Raw genomic sequence first — 21,923 nt, 5'->3', positions numbered from 1 at the left:
AGATGCCCTCCTACCTGTTGCCCTACAGTTATGCAATCAGCCTGTTTTGAGTACAGTGTTATCTAGCGCAAGAGAAGAGATAACTGAGGCATTTTGTCCTTTGTACATTCAAGGGGGTAACTGACTTCTCATGCTCTAGAGGTTAAATTCAAGGGGGTAGCTAACTTTTCATTCTCCAGAGGCTAATTTACCTTGCTCTGCCCCCATCCTCACAGTAATGACTTGACATTTTTCAAGTGCTTTTGGCTCTGATGGATGCCAGGGCACTTTACAGAATATATATGCCAGCCTTACAGAATTCTGCTTTCCTGCAATGATTATTTTTATGCGTGTGTATATATATATATTTGTATATGTTTCCCTCGGTTATTATGATTTTTTAGTTTGTGTCAGAGCTTTTTTTTCACGACAGACATCCAGGGCTGAAACTCATATGCTGTAGTGTAATTGTTGGCTATTTATTTGTTAATTGCTGACAGTGCATTCGGTGCTGACTCAGACACACAAAATTAAGACAATCTCTGCTCCGAAGATCTTGTAGTCTAAAATACAACTATACAAAAGCCAGGACAGACTGATAAAATCAAGGGAGGGGGGTAATCTTTTGGGAGCATAGGTTTTCAGTGGTTATGTTGGTATTTTCTTCAAACGTTTATCACAGACTGAAATGCAGCTTCCTCTGAGGTGGAATACTGCAGCTGTTTTGCATCATTTATTTTTTTCAGAAGTATCCATGAAGGAAAAATGGAGAGTATTACCTTCATAAAAAGCGCAAGGTACTGTATAGGCGCATTTGAATGGAAGTACTATGTCTTTAAGCGTTTACATTAAGAATATTAAACATGAACACCTAAAATTAGACTTCTGAAACCACATTTAGGTACCTAAGTAAATAGCCTAATTTTCCTAAGTGCCCAGGAATGTAGAGTTGACTTAACAGAGGCAATGAAGTCTTCACTGTACAGAGACACTTAAACACATGTCTATGGATTTGTAAGTTTAAATTTGGTCATTCATCATTCCCAAAGTTGACTGTTAAAGTTGAAGCAGCGTGATTCTGCCCCGCGTGTGCTCCACTCTCATCTGAGAACTTCATGTCAAGCCCTAAGGTAAAATGCAATGAGAAGGTCTGGAGAGTTATGTCAAAAGGATTAAATTACTGGAAGGTTAGGAGGTTATATTAATGTTTCAGTATGTGTTCTGTAAGTTCCTTGGATTTTTATCTTGAAGTCTGGTTCTGTAGGTAAGCGTATAGGGTAGAATAAAGAGTCAGACAGCTTCAAATGAAACAGAATAAATGATTTTTAAGGAGTTCGGATATCATTTCCCAGTCCAAGATGTGGTTGTGACTACAGTAGCACTTATTTTTTCAATAAAAATGCAGCTGAATGCTTATGTCTCTCAAGAAGGTCTTTTCTCGTCCCAGAGGTACTGGTATCTTTGCTTACTACGTCCTGCTGTAAATTTCAGCTGACCTTTGTAGTGGGAGATTCGGTCTGCATCACAGCCTGGATCTTTGGCCCTTCAAGTGTCAGAAAAGAAGTATGGTTAATGGCAACTGTGATATGGACAGCTGTCCCTCAAGAGCAGGGCTGAGATGATTATCTCATTTTACACAGCTGTCAGACAGGAATTACATCGCTGTCATTAGCAATCAGAAGATGAGATGCTTTTGGACTCGCTTTTCCATTTGCTTTCCCCAACTTTGGGATTGTAACCAGTGACTTAAGAACAGAACCCTCTGTGCACTGTGGTACTTCGTTTGCAGAAACTGTTGCCATGTGATGCTTTAATTAAATAATAATAATAATTAAAATAATAAAATGTTTCTAGCACTTCCAGAAGACAACTTGGAAAGTGAGGGTAGCGCCCAGATTGACAGCCCAAAATTGTTAACTTCCAAAATGTGTGAATTCTCCAGTTGTGTCAATACTGAAGCCTAAAGAAAAGTATCTGAACCCCCGTTTTGCTGGCTGCTGTACTCATTATTTTATCAAGAATATCCCGTTTGTGTTCAACTGCAAAATGCATTTTTATAGGATTTAACACTGATAGTTGCTACCTACTGTGCTGTTGATGTGTCCTCCTTCTGAGGTGTATGTGATGCACGTAAAAATCCATGGCATACGTCTACTCTGCCCTTAGTTTTTCCATGTTTAAAGGCATCCTCTGAGTGTATGTTACTGAGAGGGGGCAAGCATGCTGCAGTACGTTTTCACAATGAATGAGCTGCAAAATTTTCATTTTACCTTTGAAAAGGAACATGCAGAATACTGGGAACGTTTCAGAATGCAGAGAACAGAGCGTAGGGCCCGTTACAGGTGTGAGCTGTGGTGCTTTGCCAATATTTGGACCAGACAGCTGTTTTATCCTCCTGTCTTTGACTGCTCCATCCTCTACCCCATCCTAATATGACCCTTTGAGTCGGTGCCTTAAAGGCAGAAGGCGCAGATGCTGCTAGCTGTGGACCTCGTGAGCAGTTTCCTGAATCCCATCCCTGGCTTCCTATCTTCATGTCAGTCAGGCTCTTCTCCTGCACCTTTAAGGCCCAGCGTGTTTCCACCCCATCTACTTTACTTTCACTTCCTCCTACACCCCAGTACTCCTCCCAGTTCTCTCTGTACTGCTCTTTGCATCTCATTTTCCTTACTGTCCATTTGTCATTCTCTCTTGTGGCCCTAGAAGCCTGAAACACTTCTTGTCTCTTCAAAGAGAAGCATTCCCCATGTCCTTTAAATTTCTTTACTATCAGGAGTCCTTTCTTAACCCATTTCACAGATCACATTATTTCTGCACCTGTATTTCAATCTTTTTGGCTTTTGTTAGATTATATGCTTGTGGATAAAGTTTTCCTTTTGTTTTTTTTTTTTTTTTTTCCAGAGTTTATGTCAAGAAGCACGTTTTATACAAATATAAAATAAATGAAACTTTGTTCATCTGAAAATGTCTAGGTCAACAAAGCTGGGGAATGGTACTTTGTCTCCCATGTTCCTTTCCTTCCCCTTCCTTTCTTCATGGTCTTTTTCTTCAAGGTTTTATTTGGTTGGAATGAAAACCCCTTGCACTGCAATCTCTGGTTGCTCCCAGCACCTCAGGAGCTTGGTTTTGAGTTGGTGTGAACAATTTGTGCAAGGCCCAGTGCCTCGTTTCTGATCCGATCTCTCTTAGCTGGTCGGTTTACTTGACGTGAAGTCAACAAATAAAGGCATGTGTGTTTTTGTTTGGCCTTTCTAATGTATGACAGAGACTGAGTAATGAGCGAGAGATGAGTGAGAGCTTTTATACCTGGAGGAAGAGGTATTTGCTTTTTATTCTTTACATTAGCAATTCAAATTTTGTTTATGCTCTTTGCTGTGTAAAGGCTGTGGCTGATTATGAGAAACATATACATACTGCTAAAAGTTCAAATCTGAATAACTGTGAAGGAATCTGGACTGCTTGTTGTCATCAGTTAAAGGGGCAAAGTTTCTGAATTCTCAGTTTCCCTCCAAAAAATTAAGTAAAATAATATTAAAAAAATCTCCCTCCCCATCAGTAACTTGCAGACAAAACTGGGCAAACTATTAATTCCCTTTGAAATTCCCTTTCTCTCCACCTGAGCAAAGCAGGCAGGGTTTCAAGGTGGAAAGCTGGCGTGGGAGCGCTGTGTGCTCCATGTGGCTCTGCTGCTGCTCCACTGCCTGACCTGGCGCTGCGTGCTCCTCTTTGCACAGCTTCCTAGTGACACTGGAAGAGGGAATCGCTCCTTCCAAGGGTTCCAGAGCGCGAGGAGGAGAAACACTTCATGAAGGCTGGGTGTTGCTATTGGTGTTCTTCTTCCTGTTGATTACCTTAATTGCAGTGTGAAATTGAACTCGACGCCTCTGCGTGCTGCTTTGCTTGGCGCTGAGGAGCAGTGGCAGCACGATGCCCCTGGTCGTTTGTGTTTCGTGGCAGGACCCACAAAGCCAGAACTGAAGGGTGACAGATCCTGTGCCGTGTCAGTAGCCTGGGATTGTTTTTAAAGTTGACTTGAGTATAGATACTCTGACTCCCTTGAAGAGTCTCCTTCTAAGATCTCTAATGACCTTTTCTTGGCCAGGTCTCAGGGTCTGTATTCCATCTTCATCCTTCTTGGCTTCCCTGCTGTTTTTGACACTTGATCATGCCCAGTCTTGAAATCTTGTCCTCCTTTGACTTTTGTGTCTGTATTTTCCTGGTTTCCCTCCTGCTGTTCTAGTTACTTATTCAGTTACTTCTGTACTAGGCCATTTACCTCCCTCCATTTATTTTTTCGTAAGTTAGACACACAGACCCACTTCTGGCATGCTCTCCTGGCTTTTTTTCACTTTCTTCATGCCAGCGATATTACATTATGCATTTCAGCATACCACCTTAATGTCTTTTTTTTTTTTTTTTAATGATTTGCTGATAGCTCAAAATTGCTGAGACCAGGATGAAACTCCAGAAATCTCCCGTGAGATTTCCCTTTGTTTCCTGCTTTCCTCTGTTGCAACCTCCCACAGTTGGACCCTAGTTGGACGTGGGTTTTCTCCGAATCGCGCTATTATTTTTACACTTACGATACAAGACCTCATCCTCCCGTTTCATGCCCTTAATCTGCTGCTTCTTTCTTAGTTACCTCTTTGGGTAACCCCTATGCTTTCTGTTTTGCTTGCCACCTCAGCTACTGCTCTCTCTTCTTCCTGGCCTTCGACAACTCTTACGTTCCCTGAGTCTTGTCAAAAAGACAGTTGCTGAAGCAAAACCTGGCATTTTTAGTCAAAGCGTTGCCACCTCTCCTCCCCCTCAGTTCTGCCCATTGGCCATCGTGCACCACATAAGGTCACAGCTTCTCGCCCCTCCTCTGAGGGGCCTTCCACATTTATGCTTCTCCCCTATCTCTTTCTGCCTTTTATTGTGTTGTCCTTTGCTCTCCAGCAACACAGGCATGACGCTGTGCCTTTCCATTTCTTGCGTGATCATCCCTTCGCATTCCTCCTCAGCTGACTCATACCTTGATACATATAGGAGAATTGCCAGCCAATAGAGGCGAGACAAACTGGAGGTTACTTATTGACATATTTGAAAATTATTCCGAAGGCCTTGCCGATACTCAGATGTAGCTGGGTTATTGCATGTGTCCTCCTCTCCCAGGCTGCTCCTGCGAACGGGACCGATTACAAAAGTAAATACAGATAGTCATAAGCGAAGGCACATCTCGGAGACTGGGAAGGTCAGAGCTGGAGCAGAAAACATTTATTCAGAACAGCAAGGTGGCAGCTGTGGTAAGCGTGCGTGTGGAAGAGCATGGTTTCTTTGTGAGTCTGTAACAGCCCGAACAGGAGGCTTGGTCTGAGGATGACACACAGAAAGTAGCACTTCCTAGGTAGGATGCAGAGTGCCAAGTGGCAGTAATAGCATTTTAAGCTAGAAGAAGGAATGAATGGGTGTACATCCCTTTTCCTGTGGTATGTGGAATCCTTTTGACTTTCACACTTGCTGAAAATCCTTAAAAGTTGTGCACCTGGCTGGAGGCTGTCAGATGTCTCCTGGAAGACTGTTCAATCACATTAGTTCAAACGAACAGCTAACAAAGAAGTGAAAAAGGATTGTGTTTAAAGTTGTGCTTGAGACCTAATTTGTGAACTTTACACGGGGTTACGTGATTCATCTGATCAATCTACAACTTAAATTTCATCTGTACTTTGCTTCCAAGCTCGTCTTTAACAACTTTTTCTGCAGTGCTTTGGTAATCTCAACTCTGGGAGCATTTCCTGTGCTAGGTGGTACTCCACTGATCTGTACTTGATACCAGTTTCCTTATTCTCTATGAATTCAATGCAAAGTTAGTGCTTGATACCCATTTTCTCACAAGGTCAGTGTGGGTTGTGGCTTGTTTCAGCAGCTATTGCAGAATTCGTATGGACTAATGTCTTTTTCAGTGGTTCAGCTTTTGGTGAACAGGCCACTTGCAGTCAGATTTTCATTTTTTACTGACAGGTCCATTTTTTAATGTGAATAAGAACACTTTTTTATTTACAAGTGCATGTTGCATTTTTTTAACCTGGGTTTTTCTAGCTGTCTTTGCAGTGATGTGAAGATCTTCTGAACAAGATACTTTGCATGCTGATCTACTTCTGATTGTCTCTAATTTCAGAGACAATCTGTGTGTCATATCAGTGTTTGCATATCCTGTACTGAAGCTGTACTACGGGATATGATTCTGATAGGCAGCTAAAATCGAAATCCTTCTTTTCAAGCTAGGTGCTTCCATGAAGCTGGGGGAAAATACCTTCTCTTAAATATGGTTTGTCTACCTCCGACTTCTGGGTTTCCAAGGGAAACCTTCGTTCCAGATATGTGCTCATGAATTTGAACTATTTCCAAAAACAATACCCAATACCTTTTTCAGTGTAGGACTAATTGTTCTGTTCATATTCGTGCCAAAAGATTTCTCCTACCTTCCTGGCATGTGCTTAGAATCGTGCTCCTGTTTCCAATGGTAAGATGTTGCGTAGTGGTTCCGAAGGTGGAGGGATGCTGTAGAGATCCTTCTGCTGGGGTGATCTATTTTCATTGTGCTGCTTCAAATTTGCTTTTACTTTTTTTATATAATAATGGGACATGGGGCTTATTATTAGAATAAATCTTTTATGATGGTCTTACTACGAATAAAGTAACTTTTAGCTCAGAAGTATTTTAAGCATGCCACTATTCTCAATATCATTTACTGTTTCTTTTAACAGGTGTTACATATTCCCCACTCTCAGTTGCACAGCACCATAAATAAGCACACTAATCTTAACTTTGAACACATCTTCAGGCTGTCTGAGGGGTTTCTGCAATGTTTGCTGAGTGTTTCTCTGCATTTGTGCAGCGTGTTTATGTAGCAAATGACAAAAGTCTTTTGAGTAGTTGGTCTTACTAAAATTTAGATCAAACTGTTTGATCCTACCCTTTGATGCCTGTAAAGACACTGTTTCCCTTGACATGATATTTTGGATGTTGGCTTTAATGCTCTCTATTGTTAAGTTCAAATATGCAGGTCAAGTTTTGTAAACTGTATCTTTCTGCCAGTTTTCTACAAAAATTAATACATAATAACTTTTCGTGGTTCATATCCATATAGCTGTGTGCTTTTAGATGACAGTAACTTCCTTTGGTTGAAGCCTTTTTTTTCCTTTGTAGCTCATGACTAGTGTGAACTGTGTACACTCTTACCACACCTCCAGTACAATAATTTATTGTGAGTAAATTATTAGCTTATTAGTTTAATTATTGTATTAGTTTATTTTTTTGTGCTTGTTATACTGCTCCCAGAGAAGGGAAGGGTGGTTCTAGGGTATGATGGTTTCTGCTACCTCTTTGCCACAGGGACTGCTTTTCATCCTTTTATAGGTACTGCAAACAGAAGTGTACTTTCTAACTGCAATGCTTTCATTTTTGCCTGCTAATATAATAACACAACCCCTGCCAGTTCTTCCAGGTTAAGTTCCATTTATGAACAATCATAGAATGATTTGGGTTGGAAAAGACCCTAAAGATCACCCAGTTCCACCCCCACTGCCATGGGCAGGGACACCTCCCACCAGCCCAGGTTGCCCAAAGCCCCATCCAGCCTGGCCTTGAGCACCTCCAGAGATGGGGCATCCACAGCTTCTCTGGGCAGCCTGTGCCAGGGCCTCACCACCCTCTGAGTGAAGAATTTCTTCCGTATATCTGATCTAAATCTCCCCTCTTTTAACTTAAAACCATTAACCCTTGTCCTGTCCCTACACCCCCTGGCACAGAGTCCCTCCTCAGTTCTCCTGCAGGCCCCCTTTAGGCACTGGCAGGCCGCTGTAAGGTCTCCCCAGAGCCTTCTCTTCTCCAGGCTGAACACCCCAGCTCCCTCAGCCTGTCTTCATAGGAGAGGCGCTCCAGCCCCTTGATAATCTCCAGCTCCTTAGTAACATTGATAAAGTACATTTTTTATTTATTTTTTGTCAAAGTAAAAGCTGTTTCCTCATGCATTCTCATGTGTTACTTTCTTCCTTAGTTTCTGAGGCAGTTTAGTCTAGTTGGCATCCTGCTCACCTTTCTGTTTCAGTGGTCAAGTTGTTCTTTTTTTTTTTTTTCCTCATGATGATGTTTATTTGTTTGCTAAATACCCCAGAAGTGAGGTTTATGTCAGATTATATTAGATGGATACTGTCAGCACTGGATCTGTGCTTCAGGCACCTCAGTAGAAGTGATCTTATTTTTACAGGTGTTCTGCAGCAATGTGTCTCACTACTTGGTAGTCTGTTTTGTGTATCTTCCTTCTCAAAGTTTATGTTGAGAAAATTAGATTGAATCTCCTTTGAGTGTTTCACCAGCAGTGTTTCATTGGATTAGAATAGCAGGAGGAAGAAAAATAAAATAAAATAAAGCAACAGTGAAAGTAAATTTAGAAAGTAAATCTACAGATCTATTGTAGAATATGCATTATCTATAGGCTGTGTACGGTGTAGTTTCATTCATTGCTTCACCCTCTACTGAATGGACAGCCTTTGGGCCCTGCCTTAGAGAATATTTCAGGTTATAAATGTTGATTGATTGCGCACAGTGTGCCCCTCAGAGTGTTGTTCCTCACCGTTCAGACCTTTCTTCCGTTCCCGATACGTAAGTAGTAGTGGCACAAGGTAAGGGCTGACTAAGAACAAGCTTTTGCAATGCAGCAGGGTAGGCGCAGTACAGATTTCTGCAGTCCAGCAGCAGGTATGGTACAATCTGACAGACAGAAAGCTGGCTTACGTTTCCAACCTGAGGTTCAGTTTGTGAGCTGCAGATACTCACTGTAAGGCAGTAGCTTTCCTGGAGCGCTGCAGTGAAGTGTTACTAGTCCCGAGGGAATTAATGGTTATTAACAGGTATTCCGTGCTAGGATTTTCTTTAATAACGTCTTCCTTATGAATCAGACAGGTTCTTGTGTATTTAGCTGCAGATCTGAGTTGGTGCTTGGCTGTTGTTTCTGTATCTCTGATCTGTCTTGACTTGGTCTTGTGCTGGAACTAGTTAGTACTTGAGGAGTGCAGACTGTGCAGTCAGTTTCCAGCTGCTGATGGTGGTTATGACTGGCTACCTTACAGCTGTTTTTTAAAGTCAACCAAATATATAAACGGATAACATTTACTTCTGTACATGCAAAATCGGAGATGATGAATTCTGGTCCTTAACTGTTTTTTTATTTCTTTGAAGTTAAATCTGTCGTGCTAATATAGTAGGGTTTTTTTAAACACCCTTGATTCTAGTTCAGTGTGTTCGTTAGTCACTAGTTGTGTTTTTTTTTTTTTTCGTCTCTTTGAGTGGGATTATAAAAAAGGAATTTGAAAGGAGAATTGTCAGGCAATGAACTGGGAAGGGGAAGATGAAAGAACCATCAGCTGCTGACGTTTGGCTGTACCATTAAGTAGTGTCAAGCTGATGTACGGCTCGGATCAGATGAATGAAAATACACAGCACAAATTATAGCAAGTACTACTGTTATAGGAATTTAGTAACAAATTATACCAAATTATTTTTGTGTCAGCATTGTTCTGGAATTGCCACCGTACCTGAGGGTTTGACTGTGCGTGAATGCTACAGATCCTTTACTGCCAGAATACAGATTTATAATTCTGGTAATATGTTAAAGTTAAAGCTTGGAAAAACAATCTTATTCCACTGCTTTGAAATATCACAGGTGATTGTTTTCATGTCTAAAAGTCTTTCTGTCCAAAATTACTGTCTGGCGTATGTGTTCTTAAAGAGCTGCTGGATTTTACTGAGAAGTAGTTGTTTCAATATGGCTTGGTTAGTGCATATACATACATATATTTACATACATATATATTTAATTTTATATATATAGTTAATGTTTAAGGATTTTGTTTTCTTTTTAAAATGTTTTATAAGCCAAGGAATGAAAAAAATTATCAGATTCTTAGTGTGAAAGTGATGGGACCCAATTCTAATCTTGCTTGCCTCCCTGACAGATATTTTACACAAACACAGTAGTGCTTGTATATTTGATAGTTGGTGTTTTGGTATCAACTTTGCATTTTACTTCATAGCCAATGGAGTAGAGCTAAATGCTCTACTGATACAAGTTGGGAAAATCTGAATCTTTAAGAAAACTGCAGTGTTTTGTGTTGTTTCATAATTTCTTTTTTCTTTCATTTTGGTATCTCAATCTGTTATAGGTTTTAGTAGCTTCATTTTCTTGATAACGTGTTTAAGAAAGGAGGTGTTAGCTGTAACTTGTAACTATTTTACTTTTGATTTGTATTGTTAGGACAACTGATATTTCTGAATTAATGCATATTATAAGATGATGTGTTCTCCGATTGCATTGTGAAAAATTGAAATCTATATGAGGCACACTTAGAAAATTCAACATTCATCTGACATCAGTTCATGTTTGTTTCCTCCCAGGTTGATCAAACTAATACTTGTTAGTGAGGGCTGTCCAAGTGAAGTTACCGTGCAGGTCTCGCTGTGTTTCCGTTCGATGTCAGCAGTCTCAGCAGCCTTTGTCCGTGTGCCCAAAGCTGTGTAAAAATGTATTGTTGCTTTACCCTTGGATGATTTGGAAAGGAATAATGCTGCTTTCTTTTTTTTTTTTTTTTTAGAAATGCCTGAGATTGGCCCTTCTTGGCTGAACTATCTACGTTCAGTAACTTTAGCAGGCTGCATGATGTGAAGCCTTTTGCAGCTCTGATCACTCAGCTGCAGAGCAAGCAGTCATCGCTGTCATCTGTGGCACTGTGGCAGATGAGCAGATAGATAAGTTAGTAGCAGTTGGGCTTTTCCTTTCCTCCACAGGCAGAGAAATGTTTCCACCCACTACAGATACTGCAGTGGTGCAATTTTACTTTTCAATCCATGCAGGCGCTGGGGCGTGAGTGGTGACGCTGGGAGGTGTTTCCTCAGCCCCGTGTGCTGGCGCAGCTGCTTGTGGGTTTTCTTGGTGTGCTGTGTAGGTGGCCCGGGCCTGAAAGGTGTCATGAGTGCATGAAAATGTGCACGAAAACGAAAGGTTTGGTTTGTAGGAACGTGTCGGGGTGTAGGCTTTGTGCATTCCTCTGTACTGTGAGGGCACATCGGTGCAGAAGTGTGAGGTGGGTCAACAACTGGCCGAATGGCTGGGCTCTGAAGGTAGTGGTCAGTGGTGCAAAGTCTGGTTGGAGAGCAGCAGCTGCCAATGAAGCCCAGAGGGCAATACTGGGTGCAGTCCTGCTTCATGTTTTAATTAATGATCTGGGAGAGGTGGTGATGACACAGAGCTGGGGGGAGTGGTTGACTCACCAGAGGGCTGCACAGCCGTGCAGGGGGATCTTGACAGGTTGGAGAGGTGAGCTGACAAGAACCTCATGAAGTTCAACATGTTCAAAAGTGCAAAGTCCTCCATCTGGGGAGGAACAACCCCAGGCACCAGTACGTACTGGGGCCACTCAGATGGAAAGCACCTCTGCTGAAAAGGACCGAGGAATCCCGGTAGACACCAAGTTGAACATGAGTCAACCATATGTCATTGCTGCTACGACAGCTAATTGGCTGCATTAAGCAAAATACCACCAGCAGGTCAAGAGAGGTGATCCTTCCCCTCTACTCAGCACTGGTGAGGCCACACCTGGAGCACTGCATCCAGGTCTGGGCTTCCCAAAACAAGAGAAACATACAAATACTGGAAAGAGCCCCACAAAGGGCTACCAAGATGATCAAGGGACTGAGCACCCCTCCTATGGGGAGAGGCCAAGAGACCTGTGACTGTTCAGCCTGGAGAAGAGGAGGCTCAGGGGGATCTCAGCAATGCCTATAGATACCTGATGGAAGGGTGCAAAGAAGGTGGAGCCAGGCTCTTCTCAGTGGTGCCCAGTGCCAGGATACGAGGCAGAGAGCACAAACTGGAAGCTCCCTCTAAGCATCAGGAAACACTTTGCCACTGTGCAGGTGATGGAGCACTGGCACAGGTTGCCCAGAGAGGTGGTGGAGGCTCCCTCCTTGGAGATCTTCCAAGGCCACCTGGACGTGATCCTGGGCAGTGTGCTCTGGGTGTCCCTGCTTGAGCAGGGGGCTTGGACCAGGTGGCCTCCAGAGGCCCCTTCCAGCCCTAACCACTCTGTGATTCTGTGTAACACACGTGGTTTTGGGGCAGAGTGGGGAGCTTCTGTGTCAAAACACTGGGTGCATCCACTGCATTATTGTAAAATGCCTATTTTTAGAATGAGCATCTGTAATGCTCCACCAGAGTATTGTATCATACTCTGCATGAGTACTCAGATACTCTAATGAATGAATATCTATTTGTGCGTCTCCCTTTCTCGTCTGATCTGCTCAGATGAGTGATGGACTTGTGTGGGGGGTGTTGACTGGTGAATCTTTCCGAAGCAGTGCATGTTCACGCTAGTCTGTGCTCTCTGACATGTAGGCATGTAGTTAATTTGTTACGTGAGCATGTACAAAAGCGTGTGCATGTCATTAGGCATGTAACTTTTGTATGTACTAGCGAGATACGGGGTGGTATCATCAAATTCTCCACAGAGATTAATTTCCAAAATGAAAGATGCAGAACTTGCAGCCCTTCAAAATTTTATTTTTATTCAATGATCAAGTGCAGAGCAGTGCAGGTTGTGACCATGGAAACTACCTCAGTCCAAACAATAATGATGCTTCTAATTGCAAGTAAGAATAATGATCTTTATGATGCCCTCACCTCTTCAAAAGGTGGCATATAAGCTTTTTGTACTGTCTACAAGTTCATCCATGTTTATGCTATTAAATATTTTATTCCTATAAAATATTTAAGTAGGAAACCCTGGCTACAAGTGCTAGTCATGTTGGACAGGTGTGTTTTAATTTTTTTTTTTGGGGGGGGGGGGGGGGGGGTTGGGGGGGAATATGTAATATTTATGAAAAGAAAGATCCCGAGTCTGTTTCTGCCCTGTGTCAAACTTGTAGTGTGAGCTCAGGTAAGTCAGTTTTTCTCATGTCTCAGATTTGGGCAAAATATTTGCTTGTTATTTCGTGAATTCAGCAAGATTTAATACAATCAAAATTGTATGTATGTTTAGGAAAAATGGGTTATGGTAGGCAAAGCTTTAACTATTACAAGCTTTATATAGTCTGTTCCACCTCGACATGGTAGATGTAATTATCTATATATAGTATTATGCATGATCTTGGTGTTTTAAAATGAGATATGTAATCCTAGCCCTAAGGAATAGGATTAATTATAATGTCACCTGATGCAAAAAGACAGAGTGGGCCTTAGAGAGAAATTAATTTCTCCCCAAATTAAGATAGTCACAGTCCTGACTTTTCCAGATGATCTTAATTAGATCATCAGATCCATTGTGGTTTGGATATGGTGTGAATGAGTGCGTATTCCCTTTTAGCCACGATCTTCCTCTTACATGACACGACAAATTTACTGTATTACAGCTAATCTTGGTGAAGGCCTCAAGGTTACATTACTTAGGTAGTAAAGGAATGAATGTGATGCAGCTGCTGAAGAGGGTCCCTGTCCTTTGAATAGATGTTGGCTCTTTACCTGAGAACAGTTGGGATGCTCTGGATAAGGCTGTCCTAGCAAAATTATCATCAGTGCTGTCCTAGCAAGAATGGTCCTCCTGGAGACGTAGTGGTAGGCCTTTTTGGATGATTATATCTGTCTGAATAACGTATACAAAGCAGGATGATCTTCACTCGGGTATTTTGTGATAGGGGAAGGAGTAGAGAAGGGGAATGCAAACGGATATTTCTGTTGTTATGGTTTACCTTGTTTGTGTATCAGGAGTTCTCATTGTGCTTTTTGTTCTTCTCACAGATACACCTGCTTCCAGCACCATGGCCTCTGACCTGGAAAGCAGCCTCACCTCCATTGACTGGCTCCCACAGCTTACTTTAAGAGCTACTATTGAAAAACTAGGGGGTTCCTCACAAGCAGGGCCTCCAGGGGCTGCCCGAAAGTGTCCTCCAGGCTCACCAACTGATCCCAATGCTACTCTGAGTAAGGATGAGGCTGCAGTGCATCAAGATGGGAAGCCACGTTACAGCTATGCCACTCTGATCACGTATGCAATCAACTCGTCGCCTGCCAAGAAGATGACACTCAGTGAGATCTATCGTTGGATCTGTGACAATTTTCCCTACTACAAAAATGCTGGTATTGGTTGGAAGGTAAGGACTTCCATAGCTAAAGTGCCCTTTCCGTCTAATAAATGGACGTTATTTTCTTAGTTCTGTGCCAAATGTGCTCACTGAGCAAAATGAAGAGAAACAGATGTGAAATTAAGTTGACCATTTGGAAGAAATGAAGAGAGACGGAGGTCCCATTTTTTTTCTCAGATTTTTGTTGCGTGTACGTGGTGGCCCTTACAAAGAATCCTGGGGAAAAGAGGGAAGAAAATCACCACAAAAAAAAAACAACACCAACAAAAAGAACCCACAAAACCCACGTTACTGCCACTCTCTGCATCACGCTGATACTATTTTCACTGTACCTTTTGTATTTGTATAGGTGGTTCAGCCCCAGTTACTCAGCCTATTCTATTCCTCTCCTTTCCTAAGCTTCTGTTCTGCTGCATGGTGGGTATATGTAGTGAGGTTTGGCTTTTGAGTATACGCTTCCCTTCTGTTTTCTCTACCCACACCTGAGCATACACAGAAGGCTGTACGTTTTTGTTGTAGCACTTACCTGTATCTCTCAATTTCTCTTCAGAACTCGATTCGTCATAACCTCTCTCTGAATAAGTGTTTTCGAAAAGTGCCTCGACCGAGGGATGATCCTGGGAAGGTAAGAAATCTGCACGCTCCTGGGCAAGACATTTTAAACTGCAAGGAATAAGCAGGGGTTGCTCTTTCTAACTCATGACTGGAATTTGAAACCTAAAGTGCAGGCAGAAATGGAAGCAGTAGTAAGATTTACTGCTGCGCTTGGCTACAGAAGCATTTGCTTAAAGGGAACCTGTAAAAGGGCCTAAATGGTTTTAGCACTTTTTTCTTATCTGTGATCTTCTGTTAACTTTAAAGATAATGGAAAAGGAATAGTGTTAAGTGTACTTTTCCAGTTTTGTTTCTTCTTTTTCTTCATCTATATTTGTTAAGTGTGGGTCTGGTCCAACCTGTTCTGTTACGAAAGATTTTAGTGGCTGGTGGTGCATGGCAGGATTATGACATGACATCATAGGCTTCATGGAGGCAAGATCCAGGGAAGTGAGAGCAGAACTACTTATGTAGACTGCAGACAGTTTGGCATTGGGGGAAAAAAATGTCATGATCTGGTAGTTCAGATCTGTAGAAACCAGTTACAAGTAGCAGTCACGAATTTATTAATTTGTTGTGTTAGTAAAGGCTGATAAAGTCCTGTTAGTGTGTAACAATTGTAAAGGATAGTTGCTAGCAAAACCAAGACATGGCAAGCAGATAGTTACTTTTACAAAAAAAACAAGCAGAAGAAGATGGTGCGGATGAGAAACTATGCATTTAGACAGAAAGCTTTTATTTTTATTGATTTATTTTAACTTTCTTCCATCCCTCAGCATCCTAAAGTTGCCAGGCCTTTGTGCAGGCCTTTTCAGGTTATATTTGAAGGACTAGGTGATGCTCAGTTGGCATCTAAAAATTGAAGTAAGGTCTCTGGAGACCACTGCTCAAAATGCTATTGATTATATGGCTTATTCCAGGGAACCCATCCTGACTTCAGAGTACATGTTTGAAGGTGCTCATTGACATTTTGGGCTGGGTTTGTAATGATAACCGATCCTGTGCTTGTCACTGATTATTCAGGTTCAACTGGAGGTCAAAATGAGTTAAATCACACCCTAGAGTTCTGTGTATGCTGCTTCAGAAAACAACAAACTGACATAATTATAGTCTATTTCAGGTTGAAAGGGACCTCAGGAGGTCAAACACCACTCTTCCCCCCCCTCCCAGCTTATCAGACAGGACATGATTGGGTTGTTCAGGCCTTTGATGGGCACTTCAAATGCCCATCATTAAGCAATGCACCACCATCATTTATATTTGATTGGAATTTCTCTTGATGTAACTTGTGTTTGTTGCATCTTATTCTGTGCATATCTGAGAAGAGTTTGGGTTTTGTCATCTTAAAATTTCATCACATAGTTGAAGACAGTGGTTAGATTTCCTTATCCTTCTCTTCTCCAGCCTAAACAGATCTGTCTGTGTGAACTGCTTGTACATGGTGTATTTTAGTCCCCTAGCCAACATGGTGCTCCTCCGTTGGATGTATTCCTGTATGTCAGTGTCTGTCTTGCCTGGGAGGCCCCCAAGAGGGCACAGTACTTAAAGTGAAGTCTCACAAGCATGGGAAAAGAGATCCTTCTCGTTCTTTCTGCCCAGTCTGAGCACTGAGCTGGTCCTCATTAGTCAATTAAAATAAAACACTGTGAGGAAGGTACTGAAGGGAGGCGTACAGGCCCAAAAGAGTTGGTCTGTCTCGGGTCAAAATATCTTTTGCTCTTCTTGTTGTCCTGTCTCAAAGTGATGAAAACGTAAAGCATCCTGCCTTCCACCAGTAGCACCATACCTCATTGTTCAGTACAACACAATGCAAGAGAGCAACCTCTGTTTCCAGCACCTAGGCCTTGGTTGTCTGATACTCAGGGTGGTCCGGGTGGTCCTAATGTTTAGTAGATGTGGCATTTTTTGAGGCAGTAAATCCCTGCTGCAGGAAGCACCCGGATTTAATACTGCAGTAATTCACCACTGGGTCTTCTTTCCAGGGCTCTTATTGGACAATAGATACGTGTCCAGATATATCTCGCAAGAGGCGGCATCCTCCCGATGATGACGTGAGTGTTACTCTTTCCTGACGGCATGGAGCAGGAGGGGGCATCCCCCTTCTTGTTCCAAGGAGTCCTTCCAGCACCAGATGATGCTGTCATTTTGGGGGCAAAGTGTGCACACTGGGGAAACAAAGGCTAGAACTGAATGAATTAACATATATATTGTGCTGATTGGCTCTTGTTGCTGTTCAGTAGCTAAGTTAATAATACTTAAAGTCCTTTATCCTGTCTCTTTGGTGACTAAGGCCTAGTCCTCCTGTTTTCTAAGCCATGAACTACAGTGGGGGGAGCTGGCTTCCCATCTGCAGTTTCACTTCTCCATCTGTTTTTGATTTGGGCTTCTTTTCTCCTTCTTCCCCCTCCACAGATACCACAAGACTCCCCAGAGCAAGAGGCAAGCAAGAGCCCCCGAGGTACTGTTCCAGTCAGCACAGAAGCCTCTTTGTCATCTGAGGCCACCCCTCAGCTGTCACTCCAGAGCACTGCCCCCATTGCCAACTACAGTCAGGTGAGCAGTGGAGAAGAGGACAGAAGCCTTAAAGAAGTGTGTGTGTGGGGAGGGAAAAATAAAAGGAAGGGAAGAAGTTAATCAGACAGAAAATAAGGAGGAAGTGACATTTAAGAACGGGTTGGATGTTGGAGCCAGTGTGCTATGGGGGGTGGTTGGTTAACTTCCGTCAAGGAAAATGGCATTTGGGATGGTCTGCTGGGAGGTGAGCTAAGTGATAGGAGATAGCAGCGCGTGTTCTACCTGTAGGTAGTGTTTGGATCCCTGTCAGAAGTTACAAAACCTAGTATAAAGCCAAGGCCTTATTTCTGTTGTGTGTGGTCCTTTCAGCAGGCTGCAGGACCTGTGGATGTTGCCTCTACTGTAGCGGGGGGGCAGGGCCGTGAAGGGGCCGACGTGCCACCCCCGCTGTACAGTGCCAACCATGACTTCAAGTTCTCCTACTCTGAGATCAATTTCCAGGATCTTAGCTGGTCCTTCCGAAACCTCTACAAATCCATGCTGGAGAAATCATCTTCCTCTCAGCACGGTGAGTAACAACATGTGACACATGGGGTGGGCAGGTACCTGCCTACACAGTCCTTGTTCGCTGATCTATCCTTACGCTTTCAGGTCTTTCTTCTTTTAGAAGCCTGTGCAAACAGACTTTCCTTCTTTGGCAATTAGTTCTTGGTTTGTAATTAGCTCTGCCAGGAGCAGATAAGAAATCTGCCTGCCCCTTCTCTATTGCTCCCCACTCATTCACTCAGAATAAAAAGGATTATGATTTAAAAATACCTTGTGTTGATAGAAAAGCAAATGCTAAAATGGTAGAAGCGTAGAAAAATGAAGTCCCGAAGAAAAGTGTGTCTGAGAAGTATTCACAGTCTGACAAGCTAGAAACTGTAAGAAGGAGGGGGTTGTTGCATTTAGGCAGTGGAATTTCCCTCAAAAGAGAATGGAAGGTCGTCACTGTGAAGATCTTTAAAAAGCAGAATTTGTACGAGACCTTGGAGAATTGAGCTTTGTGGGGAAGGAAGAGCCTGTAACTCCATTCATAGCTCACATTTCTGTGACTGAGGAACCAGCCACCAGAGGGCAGAATCGCTGTAGGGATGAGATGAGACCTGTGTTTCTGCAGAAAACACTTCAGGAAAGTCTCCACTTGCTGTCCATATCCTTAAACATTCTTCTAAATACTAGCAGGAAGGAATATACAATTAGATGAGCATTTCACCTATGCTGTCAGCTGTTATACAGCGCAGGCAGGGTTTGCTACTCTGCTACTTTCAGGAGGAGCCTCTTGAAACTTGTAGCTTCAGTAAAATAACAAGCTATTACATTTATTACTTTCATCATGCTGGCACTTGAGATTACTGGTAGTACTCTGTTGTATAAGATGTTGTACAATGAGAAAGATAGAAAAATGCAGAGAAGAACCTTGACTCACTTGTGTACCTTTGTGAAAGTTCAGCAGTGGTCTGTTTCTCAGTTCTTCAGCTATAAGATAGTCTAGGAAAAGTTGCAGTTTTTGAGGAAATCGTGCTGGCAATTTTAGAGTTAAGATGTTAATATTGACCCTTTTGTTCCATTACAATTAGTAGGGTGGTCTAAGGGTTGATTCTGGGTCTAGTGAAAAACTGAGGCTTGCTTGCAGGTGGTCAAGTAAGGAATGGATAGCTCAGGTTAGTGGCCTTTCACTGTGACTGTTCTCAGAAGTCCAAGATGTAAGGGGACAATGAACTGGGGAAGTAGACATAAGAGGCAGCAGGAGCTCCTGATGTGGGGAAGAGTGGAGAACACCTGATGCTTTTGCACGTAGATTATGTCTGAAATGGAAGAGGATAGAAGCGACATGCCCAATGAATTGGGAGGAATTAAAGTAATAAAATCAATTTCATAGAATCCATAATAAAGGAGCCCTGACATATGCTCTGTGTATAAAAGCAGTAGGATGTGTGACTTTTAATGGTCTGTGTGAGGAAAACTGTGAAGGTTCCAGACCATGCTGCTTGTAGGATAGGAGCTGAAGGGAGCTTTTGGAACCAGCAAATCAGATTTACCAACTTTATTTTGTAAATGTTTTGTTGTTTAAGTTTGCTTGTGGTCATTTCTAGGAAAGCAACATGGGCATGAAATTTCCAGAAAGCCCATGTTACTTGGTGTATATATAGGAAAAATCCAAGGAGGCGTTTAAGTGCCTAACACTGTACTAAAAGGTTAACTTCTGCTGGGGCTTTCTTGTAGAGCCTTTTGTTCTGAACAGGACCTGGAGCACAGTGAGAACATAACTATAAAGGTGCTAATTGTTGGCAGCCTCCAGAGGGCATTCCAAAAGCTTCATAAATAGCAGGATGAGCAGTGTGAAATTAGAGATGGATAATTTAATCACAGGTCTGATTCAGACAGCTCTTAAAGCTCCCTCCTCTTTCACCGCACAGGTTTCTCTTCTCTCCTTGGTGACATGCAACCCTCCAACCACAACTACTACATGTACCAGCAGCAGCAGCAGCAGCAGGGTCCCTCAGCAGTGGGTGCTGCTCCCCCACTCCACACTCCAACCCCAGATGGTTGCCCGTCCCAAGGGGGAAAGCAGCAGGGTGGTGAAAGTTATGTCCCTCCACCAGTGATGTCCATGCACCCTCCTCCAATGCAGCATGGAGGCTACCACCAGCATCAACAACATCACCCACACTCCCACCCACAGCAGCAGCCACATCAGCACCAGCAGCAGCAGCAGTCACAGGCTTCAATCAACAATGCTGGCTTTGGTAAGTCGGGTTGATGGAAAGAACAGCTGGGGAAACTGGAGCAATGGGGAGCCCTCAGACAGAAATCCCACAAGGGAACTTTCCCTGAGTGGTACCTGCAGAGTGAGAAGAAAAAGGGTGAAAACGGTTATGATTGAAATCTGAAAGGGAAATTGCCTTCTTAATGAAGGAAAGAGGGATCCAGTCACGCTGGGTTTGGGATTCTGTTTAGGGATGCAGTATAAAGTCGGGCTAAATGAAAAGGGAAACATCACACCTGGTCTTCCAAGAGAAAATTTTTTTCTAGCTACTATAGCATTAGGATCCTTGGTGAAGAGTGAACAGTCATTTTTTATCAAGGGATAGAGGGGAAGGGTATTCTGCACTGGAATAATTTCTTACCCATTTAATTCCAGCATTTCCTGATTGGTGCTCCAACATTGATTCCCTGAAGGAAAGCTTCAAGATGGTAAACCGGCTGAACTGGTCTAGCATTGAGCACTCCCAATTCTCAGGTCAGTGTTGGCCTAGTGACACAGTCTAGTCACTTAGTGACTAGGGACTGTAATCTATAAAATTTAGGAGTGCTGTGTACAGATTGGTGGTTTTTCTTTTTTTTTTTTTTTAACCCAGTTTAGATTTGTCAAGTTTGTTGGTTTCTCAGTGACTCAACTCTTCTATTTGTAAAATGAGCTGTCCTATTTCATGGGTTCTATTAAGACCCTAAAGCACTTGAATGCTGTAGAAATTTTGGGCAGGAGGTATTAATTTACAGATGTCAGAAACCTAACCAAGATTTTTTCCCTTCTGCTCCTCCCTCCCTCCCTTACCTGAGTCAGTGAGACAACACCTTTAAAAGGGAGCTCTCTAAGTGTCCAGTGACCGATTAAAAGTGATGAAGTTGGGTCTGTGGGGGGAAGGTGAGATTTAGAGCTGGAAAACAAAAACTCTTTACAGGGAAGACTGCGGTGTTAGTGCTGTCTTTGATGCCGTTCTTGTACTCTGCAGAGCTGATGGAGAGTCTGCGCCAGGCTGAGCGGAAGAACTGGACGCTGGATCAACACCATATTGCCAACCTCTGCGACTCCCTTAATCACTTCCTTACCCAGACTGGTCAGCTCCCTCATCTGGTCGGCCCGCAGCAGCCCCCTCGAATCTCTGATTCTTGTGCCCTGAACAGTGGCAAACAGGAGCAATCCATGAACCAAGGTAACTGGGAGGGAAACTGAAATGCCATGTTAATGAAGGTGCAGTTCTCTGTATATCCTAAATTACTTACCGCCTTGCTAGTCAGTGTAGCACCAAGCAGTTCAATGCTGGGCTGTCAGGAGCTGTCCACACCATCTCAGTCTCCTCTGACTTTAAAGAATTAGGATGTCCAATGTTTATGGCCTAGACACACCATTATTATGTGATGCATACTGCTGACAGACTACCTGTCCAGACAGAAATACATTTAGAAGGTTAACCTGGAAAAAGAGAAGGAGAGGTTCTTGTTTGTTTTATTTGTTTTGGTTTGGTAATGGTAAGATTGAGAGTTTGTTGTTCTGGATGGCAGGAACTGTAAAACAGAAAGTTTTTGCTCCCACTTTGGAGAAGGAATGACCTGACAAAAAGTAAGAGGGTGCTCTCTGGGCTGAGTGCGGAGGGTAACATGGTCTTGGTACAACTGTGATGGTGTGTGTTGCCTAGTACTGAACTAAATGAGTTCAAAATTAAAAAAAAAAATAAATTATAATAATATTGAGTCATCTTCTGATGTTTTTTGATGGGAAACAAAATCTTTACTAATAAGATAAACTCCTGCAGGTGCCAAGAAACGAGATCCTTGACCAAGCTATAGCTTGTGGTTAGGACCCAGCGACTGAACAACTTCTCAGTATCCCATAGGTT

At 42.7% G+C, this 21,923-nt stretch overlaps 1 protein-coding gene across 2 annotated transcripts in view; it reads left to right on the top strand.

The window, feature by feature from the left end:
* The window catches only part of FOXJ2 (forkhead box J2), a 30,763-nt gene that overhangs the window by 2,469 nt on the left and 6,371 nt on the right, over positions 1 to 21,923 (top strand). The window contains exons 2-9 of one of the 2 annotated variants that reach the window (XM_068701059.1): positions 13,811 to 14,163; positions 14,705 to 14,779; positions 16,731 to 16,799; positions 17,161 to 17,301; positions 17,635 to 17,830; positions 19,722 to 20,051; positions 20,447 to 20,545; positions 21,039 to 21,239. In XM_068701059.1, coding sequence (XP_068557160.1) covers positions 13,831 to 14,163; positions 14,705 to 14,779; positions 16,731 to 16,799; positions 17,161 to 17,301; positions 17,635 to 17,830; positions 19,722 to 20,051; positions 20,447 to 20,545; positions 21,039 to 21,239 — 1,444 coding nt within the window. In that variant the 5' untranslated portion in view covers positions 13,811 to 13,830. Of the gene's footprint in view, positions 1 to 13,810; positions 14,164 to 14,704; positions 14,780 to 16,730; positions 16,800 to 17,160; positions 17,302 to 17,631; positions 17,831 to 19,721; positions 20,052 to 20,446; positions 20,546 to 21,038; positions 21,240 to 21,923 lie in introns of both variants that reach the window. The other variant, XM_068701053.1, reaches the window with a different exon arrangement.

This window comes from Anas acuta, chromosome 1, assembly GCF_963932015.1.
Source record: "Anas acuta chromosome 1, bAnaAcu1.1, whole genome shotgun sequence".
In the NCBI taxonomy this organism is placed as follows: Eukaryota; Metazoa; Chordata; class Aves; order Anseriformes; family Anatidae; genus Anas; species Anas acuta.
The sequence above is the reverse complement of the archived record's forward strand: the minus strand, read 5'-3'. Positions and strand labels throughout refer to the sequence as shown.